Source organism: Arachis ipaensis, chromosome B3 (genome assembly GCF_059453495.1).
Source record: "Arachis ipaensis isolate K30076 ecotype BB chromosome B3, ASM5945349v1, whole genome shotgun sequence".
NCBI lineage: Eukaryota > Viridiplantae > Streptophyta > Magnoliopsida > Fabales > Fabaceae > Arachis > Arachis ipaensis.
Window position 1 is genome coordinate 100071638 of NC_142438.1, and position 11113 is coordinate 100082750.

Sequence of the window (11113 nt, forward strand, 5' to 3'; positions counted from 1 at the left end):
TTCAGGTAAATTATATTAGTTTTACGGTATATTTAAGTGAAATGAGAAGGATGCAAGAGAAGATGGATAAAAAAAGTTTTTATGATTATGCAGTAACAGTAATATGAGATGATAAATAGTAAGGGAGGTAAGAGATAATGATAGAGGTTCCGTAAATATGAATTAATGAAATAAAAGAGAACGTGAATGTATGTGATAAAAGAGAAGATGAAGTAGTGGAAGTTTTTTAACGTAGAATAACTGACATATAGTGGGGTGGATTATTAGAAAGGGCAAAATTGAAAAAAAAAATTGGACACCAAAACAGGTTTTGCCATTATATATTGTTATAGAACAATCATCTAATTTATAAAAAAAGTCTCATCTTTTTATTTATCCTAAAATTTAAATATTAAAACTAATATTAATACTTTTTTTATTAATAAAACTAAAATAAAATATAAAAATAATCCTTGAATAAAAATAAAAATACAAAATTTTGAATCTCAAAATATAAAATGATTATAAGATAAAAAATTATTTAACTTTTTTCAGGCAAATTATATTAGTTTTATGGTATATTTAAGTGAAATGAGAAGGATGCAAGAGAAGATGGATAAAAAAAAAAAGTTTTTATAATTATGCAGTAACAGTAATATGAGATGATAAATAATAAGGGATGTAAGAGATAATTATAGAGCTTCCATGAATATGAATTAATGAGATAAGAGAGAACATGAATATATGTGATAAAAGAGAAGATGAAGTAGTGGAAATTTTTTAATGTAGAATAACATATAGTGGGGTGGATTATTAGAAAGGGCAAAATTGGAAGAAAAAAAATTGGTCACCAAAACAGGTTTTGCCATTATATATTGTTATAGATTATAGATATGCCTTCTTTTTTATCACCTACTAGCGGCTTACCAGGCACTATCGTGCCTGTTGAGCCGCTTTTCTATTGAGTTTAAGAAATTAATTTTATATTTTTATTTTAAAATTATAAATTTAATAAGAATTAAAGATAAATTATAAAAAAATAAAATATCTTAAATTATTTAACATGTAAAATATTAAAAAAATAAATTTAAATTAAAAATAAGATTAAAAAATATTAATTTGCTATTATGTGTAATAAAATTAATATAAAAATTTATTGATATTATTTAAAGATTAGTTATTTATAAATATTATTAAATTTATTTATTTTTTCAATCCTATTTAATTAGAAGCAAATTTAAAAATTTATATCCAAAATATTTTTTATCTCCATCCATAATTTTAATTAAAAAAAATATTTTTTCAATTTAATATTAAAATAATAGTACTTTTATCTGACATTTAAGTAAAAATTATCTTTTGTAAATAACTAACATATATTTTGATTTATATATACTCTTTTTGAATCAGAATAATGTTATTATCATTATTTTTTGAATTATATTTTGGTTTATAGTAATTTTAATTTTAATAAAATATTATATAAATAAAGTCACATCAACATTAAAATAAAAAATACTTATCTAATAAATTTGAAGAGTGAATGATATATTAACAAAAAATTAAAATTAATTTTTTGAAAACAATAGAAAAGCGGCTGAAAGTGCCTTTTTAGCCGCTTTTTTATTGAGTTAAAAATTTTTTTTTATTTTTTATTTTTAAAATTATAAATTTGATATCAATAAATAAAAATTAATTATAAAAAAATAAAATATTTTAAATTATTTAAGATATGTAAAAAATATAAAATAATTAAATTTAAATTAAAAAGGTAAAAAGTTATATTATTATTATGTATACTAAAATTAAGATAAAGATTTACTAACATGGTTTATAAATTAGTTATTTATATATTAAATTTATTTATTTTCTCAATCTTATTTAATTTGAAGCAAATTCAAAAATTTATATTCAAAACACTCTTCATCTTTATGTATAATTCGAATAGATAAAAAAATATTTTTTTAATCTTATATTAAACATCTTTAATTATTTTTAACTTTATTATTATTTTAAAATTATTAATTTTTATTTTGATTATATCATCTCATCATATTATATACTATCATTTTTTCTTATCATTTTTTTACATGGATAACTATTATCGTCTCACCGTCACTATTATGTTGTCTTGTTTTATTTCTTTCTTGTTTTCTTCTTCTCTTAACCACAACCACAATCAATTACCATAATACCATTATGGCAGCTCTAATTTTTGTTCATCACTTTGTATGTAAAAGACAGATTAAAAATATATAAGAATGAGTTAACAAAATAATTTATGAGAGTTCTTCAGTTCATTATTGATCGGTATATACATGTAAGAAAAATTAAAAAATAAATATCAGATAAAAAAATAATAATTTTTTTAAAATTAAATTGATGAGAGAAAACTTTGTATGTGAAAGACAGATTAAAAATATATAAGAATGAATACAATTTGGTAAGTAAACTGAAGAGAAAGAAAAATGAAGGTAAAAGTTATGCGTGAAATTAATATCCGCAGTAAAATGGTATAAAATTTGCAATTGTAGTAAATGAAAGCGAGAAAAAGATGGAGGCGATAAGTCACGATATTTAAGGAAGGAGAATGATGGCAACAGTAATAATATAGAAGAGTGCACCTAACGGTGAGAGGAGAAGCACTAAAAATTGAATAATGAGATCAAACTTGGTATAAAGTACTCACATAAAGAATATACCCAAAATAAAACGATAAGATCCATAAAAAATTATTTATCACCCCTAATTTTTTCCTCCTTTCATACATGGCATCGAAGATCAACATTTGGCATAGTCATTATCTAGTTCAGAAAATTACAAAAACTCATCCAAATAATTGTTACATAGAAGCACATTCGACTTGGAAAGAGAAGTAAGAAAAATTGAAAACGGATAAAATTAATTAAAGGGATAAATTATTGGAATAAAGAATTGAAGAAGAGGTTACGGTTCCTACAACTATTAGTGAAATACAGAATGAAAATAAGATAGAAGAACATGTGTTGCTGTTAGTTCTTTTATTTAAAGTAAAAGACGCATGTACAGGAGAATCTCTATCATTAAGGACAACATTAGAAAATAAATTTGGATACTGTATCCATATTATATATTGTTATAGATTTCTGTTATTTGTGTCTGTTCCATTGTCATGCGCTTCCATTCCTGTATGTTTCAAAAGTAAAATATAATTATTAAAAACTAATTGAATTCATAAAAAAGAAAATTAGTTATCGTGTTATCTGTATCAAATTGATGATGGGTGGTAGCTCTGGTCATTTGTCTAATTGTAGTCAATCGGGCTACTCCTATGTTTGTAGTTAATCGAGTACCGTTTGGCATTGGAGTTGGAATTGGAGTCGGTTGATATAGCAACTTATTTTTATTGTCGAATCATCTCCCGATAAGTTGCACGTCTTCTAGTTAGGTGTTGCTATCTTTGTTCTTCGATCATGTTGTCTTATTCGCCTAGCATATTCTATTCAAGTGGGTCGACGTTGACGTGATTGTTGATTTTGTGAAGTTTTCGCCTAGCATATTCTGTTCAAGTGGGTCGACGTTGACGTGATTGTTGATTTTGTGAGGTTTCCATTTCTATTTGTCAGAAAGATAGCAAGATGCAGAGAAGAAAAATGTTTGCGAAACTAAAATTAAAAGTGAAAAAGTATTTAATTATGTTGGAGTTTCAGTTTTTAAATTGAGTACGCAGTGGGAGCAGTTTTTTATTGGAAGTAAATCAATTTTAAAATGGAAAAGTATGAGGAGCCAATGGAATACTTGTACAATGTATACAATGGAGGTTTATGGAGTATTAGAGATATAACCATTAATGTTATATTTTTCCATCAGTTGAAGCTTTTGGGATGAGTGGTATCATGATATGATATTAGAACGTTAGATCCGAAAGGTCAAGAGTTTGAGATAGTATGGGGGATGTTTATTTTTTAACTCAATAACCCATTGTACACATTGTTGAAAATAAGGAGAATGAATTGGATACCAATTATATTGGTATAGATAAAAAAATAGTTATTATGACAAAAATAAAAAAAATAGTAAATAGAAAATAATAGAAAAAATAGTTATTATAATAGAAATTAAAGTTGTCAATCATGCAATGGGACTATTTCAATTCGAAAGAATAAAAGAAAATTCAAATCTAAATTTATTTGATATTAAATAAAATAAAATTACATAAAACATTATTATTTACCGTATAAATTAAATAAAAAATTACCAATATTTTTAGATAAATATTTTATACAACAACGGTCAAGCAGCACTCATTGAATAAAAAAAATTGAACATCAAACTCCCATATTTTCTTTGTATATTGTTATTTTGTTATAGTATAAATAATAGTTTTGAAATTATCTAAATATTTTAATATAAATTATTTAATATTGTCAAAGCTAAAAAATTTAAGAGATAAAATTAATATTTCTTCTAATGGTTATTTTTAAAATTATAAATATACAATAAAAAATTAGAATAAATTAAAATAGTACCATAATAAAAAATAATTCAAAAAATAAAATTAACAAACTAATGGAATATATATACACAACTAATCAATATTATCATCACTCAGAATATTATTTGGACCAATTCTAATATGAATATCTAAAAACAGATTTTTAACATATAAATAATATTTTTTGAATTTCTTAAATTTTTTAATATAAATGATTTAATATTATCTGAAAAAAATAAATTAAAAAATAAGATTAATATTTCTTTTAAGAATGATTTTTATCAAAATTATAAATACATAATAAAAATTTAGAGTACATTAAAATAGTACCATAATAAAAAAATTTAAATATTAAATTAATAGTGTAAATTTTTTAAGTGAACAATTAACAACCATAATACACTGTATTATAGATATATGTAATATAGTATATTAGAAATAATTAAAAGTTTACTAAGTATGAATTAAAGCTTTTAAAAAATAATAATTTATACTCACTAATATTATTATCGTTCTATCTTTTACTTAAATTTGAACCAATTTTATTATTATTATGAATATCTGAATATTTAAAAGCAAATCTATTATTGGCATGAGTCTAATGTATTTTTAAAATCTATGGAAAAAAATTTTGGACACCAAACTCATGTATTGCCGTTATATATTGTTATAGATATGAATATCTGGATATTTAAAAGCAAATCTATTATTGGCATGAGTCTAATGTATTTTTAAAATCTATTAATGTATTCAATAATATTAATAAAAGATGAGATGAGAAGAGAAAAATGGATAAGAGGTGACAGGTGAAAATTACGTCAAGTAGCCAAGTGGAGTAATGGAAATTTTTCAGAGATAACTGACATTAAGTGGAGAAGTTGATTAAAAAGGGTAATACTGGAAAAAAAATTTGGACACCAAACTCATATATTGCCATTATATATTGTTATAGATAAAATCTATTAATGTATTCAATAATATTAATAAAAGATGAGATGAGAAGAGAAAAATGGATAAGAGGTGACAGGTGAAAATTACGTCAAGTAGCCAAGTGGAGTAATGGAAATTTTTCAGAGATAACTGACATTAAGTGGAGAAGTTGATTAAAAAGGGTAATACTGGAAAAAAAATTTGGACACCAAACTCATATATTGCCATTATATATTGTTATAGATGACTAATATATGTGCTATTAGGTTCCTGTAAATCACCGTGTTTTTTTTTTTTTTTTGAAATAAAGAGCTCAACACACAAGGTGAAGCATTAAAAGACCAAACAGTATAAACCAACAACACCAAGTATGTGATAGCCCCTAGTCATTTACGGCATTGCCATCAACAACCATAAGATTCACCACCAAATCATTCATCAGAGAACTCGAACGACCTGCTGATAATTCCCTCCACATTAGTAGCTTGATTCCTGAAGATCCTCGTATTCCTTTCAACCAAAATTGTCCATATAACAGCATAAAAACCTATGAACCACCGCCTGGTGTCCTCCTTCCTCAATGAATCCAGCTTTAAAAGTGCTTTTTTAGTGAACCTGGCATTGCCCAGAGCCTCCCAAGAGCAATCACCGTGTTTAATTATATTGTTTGTCTTGTTCCCGCAATCATTTTAGGGTTTAGGTGAAGTGTCAAAACTACCATTTTTTAGTTCTTAATGTGTTGATCCCAATGTCAATGAGACGCTTGATTATCTTAATTTAGACTTCTTGTGTCACGGGCCATATAGAGAAACGGTGGTCCGTGAATAACTAGCAACCAGTTTTTAATATTCATAGCGAATGTTCTTGATGCCAAATTGCCCATACATTCAACGAACCCATTTGCTGCGGTGATTGATTCAAGTTTAATTACCATTTCCTTAATTCCTTCCCCCCTTATCCACTAGGTGGGCAAGTCAAGACAAAAACAAGGGAATAAACTTAGTTTAGAATTCAAAATGACAAAATTAATAAATAATTCACTAACCATTCTTGTGATATAAGTGTAATTAGGTTTGAACGCGGAAGACTATTATTATTTGAAATGTGAAGAATGGCAATTGGAGGGAGAGGTGTATACGGTATAGAAAAGCCTGTGTAGTCACCAAAAAAAGAAAAGCCTGTGCCGATATTTGAAATGTTTGTTTCGTTGCTAATATTAAATTTGAGAATGTAGCATCTTCTTGTGTTGTTTTCCCTTTGGATGAGTTAGCAAGGATCCAATAACTTCGTCAAAAAAAATTCCCCCAACGGTACAATTTCACATGGACGCCGCTAACATCCTAACATAAGATACATGCATACAAATAAACAATTCCACCAAAGCACAGTAACGTGCCATCACATAACAACTACTAGTGCAAGTTTCAAACTTTTTATATATATTATGGGAAAACGTTGATCTTGAAAGAATCACTGAAAACTTAGATAATGGGGAATTGCTCCATTAAGGGTACCACTGGAGAATGCCACCATACTATCCGTATCCTGAGTGATAGTGGTGCCATTTTACAGTTCAAAGGTCCTACAACTGTTGGCCAAGTGCTCCAGCATTACCCAGGCTATGGTGTTTTCCTCTGGGGTCATCCCTCAACACCATTGCAGGTCCATGAGACCTTAGCCTATGGTATTTTCTATTACCTTCTTCCCCTGAAGGGGAAAGCCCCAGCGGAGGACCAGATACCTAGTAATGGGGTTTCAGCACAAGGGGAAGGCCAAGAGCTTCTTCAATGGTCAGAGGTAGAGTCAAAGAAGAGCGATGATACTGAGCAACCTAATAAGTTGCCGTGTGCTGAAGGGGCATGCAATTATGTCCAGAACTTGTCTCCCGGGTCAGCTCTCGAAGTGCTGCCTTCGGCTAAGAATGGGGTGTGGAGAGTGAAGCTGGTGATTGGCACAAGGCAGCTAGAGGAGATTTTGTCGGAGCAGGTGAACACGGAGGCGCTGATCGAGAAGATGAGGATGGCTGCAAGTAGTAGCCCTACAAGGAGCAGAACCATGGCCACTTGGAAAGTTGGGTGGAAGCCAACACTCTTCCATACATTGTTGGCACCTATTTCCCGTGCAAGAATCACTGCTTCAGAGTATAGCTTTGGTTCGGGTTAAGGAATGGCTTCATCAGCTTCCAGCTGTTTATAACAATCCATCAAGAGGAGCACTTTGTGAGTATGTTAGATCTTTCCTAACAAGATCTAGAAGTTCTAGGTACATCTAAGCTTAGGGTCTTGTGTTTTTGACGACCTGTCCAAAATATCAATGAAATTTTATGATTATGAATGCCAAAGAATAGACGCTTGACATTTCTACATTGTGTATCTATAACTACTTTCCGCACCACGACATGAAAGTTGTTAAATATTAAATCTTCTGTATGTAATAAAAATGCCATGAAATAAACAATGATCGGCAACCAAAGACTCTTAACACTGGAAGGGCAACAACTGTTTAGCAGAGTTTATAGGTTTCAAAATCTTATCTTCAAGACTGCTATATTCAGTAAGCAAAGTGATGGAAGGTACTGTGCCAAGAAAGCAAGGTGTAAGGTAGCGAATGAGAGTTCCATAAGTGTTGCTTGTAAAGCAAAATTGACTCTTTTTACTTAATGCTATCTTTTTGGCAGAAACTCTAATCGGAATGCTGCCAAAATTGAACCCAAAACATAGCAAAGAACTAACATAAACAAGCCACTGTCTAGCCAAACCTGACAGAAATCAAATGGATATTGCAGGAAACAACACAAGATAATTGAATATAATGTAAAGTACTAGCATTCATTTTTGGCCTTTTGCCTAGCTTCAGAGTCTTCCTGAAAATAGCTACAAGGATTCCAATAGCAGTAATTTAAACAGTACATGATTCACAGTGATTACAAGCCCCAAAACAAAATGACCCATGATGCAGAATATTTGCCGAAATAAAAGAGCAAAAAAGCGCTACATTGCTTGAGTTGAGATATCAGCTGTCTTCATGGTCCATGGGGAGTGAGGTGAATACTTTGCTCGATATGCAAGCGGACTTGAAGAGACATTTATATGTTGCCGGACTGCATTTTCTTAATGGCCTTTTCTATAGCAGGCACATTTTTCTTGAAGGCTGACCATTGCTCCTCTGTCAAACTTATTCCTGAAACACAACCAAAATTAGAATTTGAGAAAATCGCCTCGAGATATTTATTAATAATTAGTACTATGTATGTGCTGAATAAAGAAATGAAAATTGATGAAGATATTCAGCTTAGCAGTATACAAGGCCAAAATGCAACTATCAGTATCACTTATCAGTAGCAGAAACAACAAAGCTTACTTTCTAGATTCGATATGACAGAAACACTTTCAGATAAACCAGTTCATACGGTAAAAGACCTTGTCATCTATTCTCAAATGAGCATCAGAGCATTACAACAGCAAGCCTCAAGTTAATAAACACTACTTAGAACTCCAACCAAGGGTTTCTCAGAACTCCAACTAGCAAGACCATATCATCTATTGCTCATTAGGAAAGAATGTTTTCCGAAATTAAATCATCATAAGTGGGTTGGTTCCCGTTCGAGGTAAGTAGCTAGAAAAAAAATATATGGGTATTTGGAAAATAAAAATGAAACCTTTGAGAGAAATAGGAGAAGTACCTTTAGAGGTAGGGAGTTCCTTGCCGTCCTTTCGATAATACTCGCGAATGGAGACCAAAGTTTTGCCTCGGAAGTCCTGAACGGTGACCCTTCTCCTCTCAGAGAGCTTGCAGATGATGAGATCGCCGTCGTCATCGTACTCCGGCTTGTTGTGATCTTCTTCAGGTTCAGGTTGGCGCTGCTTCTCGTCGAGGAATGCTTGAACGACCTGTTTGACGAAGGCTTTGAGGGGCGGCTGGGAGAGGTCGAGGCCGAGATGGGTGGAAGCCTGCTTCCGAATCTTCGACTCTGTCATCTCATCCATGTTGGATCCTTCTAGAATCGTCCGCACCGTTTCCTCAATCCTCTCTTTCGTTTCCGCGTCCTCCATTTTCTCTCTCTCTCTCTCTCTCTCTCTCTGATGACCGCAGCAGCGCAGTTTACGGTGACTGACACTGCAACTTAAATCGCCACACTCTACCCAGTGCTTTAAATAAGGGTAGGTTCGGCATTCCGCATGTATTTCTCCCTCTAGATTGTTGTTATTGCTTTTGTTTTTTAAGATTTTCCTCTTTGTTATCATTTGTTTATAAAATAATAATATTGAATCATACTATGATTTATATCTTTGCAAAATCTTAAATTAAGTTTTAAAGTTGTCTTTAAAATTTCATTAAGTTTTAAAATAGTCTTTAAAATTAATAGTTATCTAAATACGTTTTTAAAATTGTACCTCAAAATTTATAATAGTCTGTAAGATAATTTTTTGTCGAAAATCTGAGTTGGATTGATTCTTGTCACACTGACACGCTCACGTGGCGATGAAAACTTTTTTTAGAGCAAATTGGTCCTTTTTTTCCCTTTAAAGTCTTAATCCCTAAATGATTTTCAATATCTATCAACCTTTTACTATAAGAAAAATATTTAAATATTGTCGGATTTATCGACAGATTATTTATCGACGACTTTATCAAAATATTCGCCGGTAATATGTTTACCGTCGGAATAAATCCAACGGTATAAACTTCGCTAGTAATTATTTATCGACGGATTTTTTTGTCTGCCGCTAATTACATAAGGTTTGATATAAAAAAAAGATACCTCATGCTGGCTAAGTAAATTACATAGTTGAAGCTCTCTAGACAATAAAATATTAAAAAGAAAAATTAATTATACAAATGGTATATCTGTAAAATCGCAAAGTTAGTAAATAATTAGCTAATAAATTAACTATTAACCTAAGAAATTAAAAAATAGAATTTTATAAGTTTAATGAGGTAGAACTAATTAAAATAAGAATTTTAACACTAATTTTAAAAAATTTGACTTAAGATTGAGCCGAACAGGCCGAACTGGGCCCGTATTGGATCCAAGACTCAACATATATAATCTTAGTCCAGCCACTTCTTCCCCATTAAACACAAGAAATCACGCTGGAAGCAAGGAAGAAGGGAGAAGCCACAAAACCTAACCTTTGTCCAACTTCAAATTCAATTATCCTTCAATCTGGAGCTCCGATCGCTGCACCGTTTGCGGCCACGCGACCGCAACGTCGAACTCTATAAAATCCACTAAACAATTTAAGAGGTAAGTCATGTTTTCTGTCCCAGCTATTCATCCCCTCAATTTCGAAATTCAATGAGTAATTATGTTGAATCTTGCGTAATTTTGGTGTTTAGGGTCAAATTAGCTTGCGGGTATTGTCGGGTTTAGCTCATTGGAGCTGTGGGTCAGGTAAGCACCCTCAAACCCTTGGTATAAGTGTTGAATCAATGATCTATATATTAATTATAGTGAAAATTGAGATCTTAGATTAGAAATTGAATGTTGGTTAGGTGAAAATTAATTATGCGAGACTTGGATTGAGTCTTGGTGATTAGAGGGTCTCTTGGTGAAGTTTTGGAAATCTTGGGAGCTTGGAGAACATTGAATTGTGAGGTGTCCCAGGTTTATCAGGGAATCGGCCAAGGTATGATTTTAGTTTATTGTAATTAAAATATAATGTGTTGTGAAAACTTATGTTAGATGACCATAGGATAAGTTGTATGATATGAAAGTTGAGGTTTAGT

The 11113-nt window shown here is 30.3% G+C and overlaps 2 protein-coding genes across 2 annotated transcripts; one reads left to right on the plus strand and one right to left on the minus strand.

The window, feature by feature from the left end:
- The first annotated feature begins 6767 nt into the window (after nucleotides 1–6767).
- Nucleotides 6768–7746, plus strand: LOC107630684 (uncharacterized). The gene has a single exon (XM_016333888.3). The coding sequence runs from the start codon at nucleotides 6872–6874 to the stop codon at nucleotides 7544–7546; it is 675 nt and encodes a 224-aa protein (XP_016189374.1). The 5' UTR covers nucleotides 6768–6871; the 3' UTR covers nucleotides 7547–7746.
- A 418-nt stretch (nucleotides 7747–8164) lies between these two features.
- KELP (transcriptional coactivator p15 (PC4) family protein (KELP)) lies at nucleotides 8165–9627 on the minus strand. The gene is made up of 2 exons (XM_016333889.3): nucleotides 9066–9627; nucleotides 8165–8563 (listed from the first exon to the last, which is right to left on the minus strand). Exons 1-2 carry the CDS (start codon nucleotides 9625–9627, stop codon nucleotides 8469–8471), a joined length of 657 nt encoding a protein of 218 aa, XP_016189375.2. The 3' UTR covers nucleotides 8165–8468.
- Between the last annotated feature and the right edge of the window lie 1486 nt (nucleotides 9628–11113).

Excerpts from the sequence above, each read along its gene's own strand:
- LOC107630684 (XM_016333888.3), top strand. The coding sequence starts at position 6,872 with ATGGGGAATTGCTCCATTAAGGGTACCACTGGAGAATGCCACCATACT.
- KELP (XM_016333889.3), bottom strand. The coding sequence starts at position 9,627 with ATGATAACAAAGAGGAAAATCTTAAAAAACAAAAGCAATAACAACAAT. Across the intron at positions 8,564-9,065 it reads GGAACTCCCTACCTCTAAAG|GAATAAGTTTGACAGAGGAG; the intron begins GTACTTCTCCTA and ends GTTGTGTTTCAG.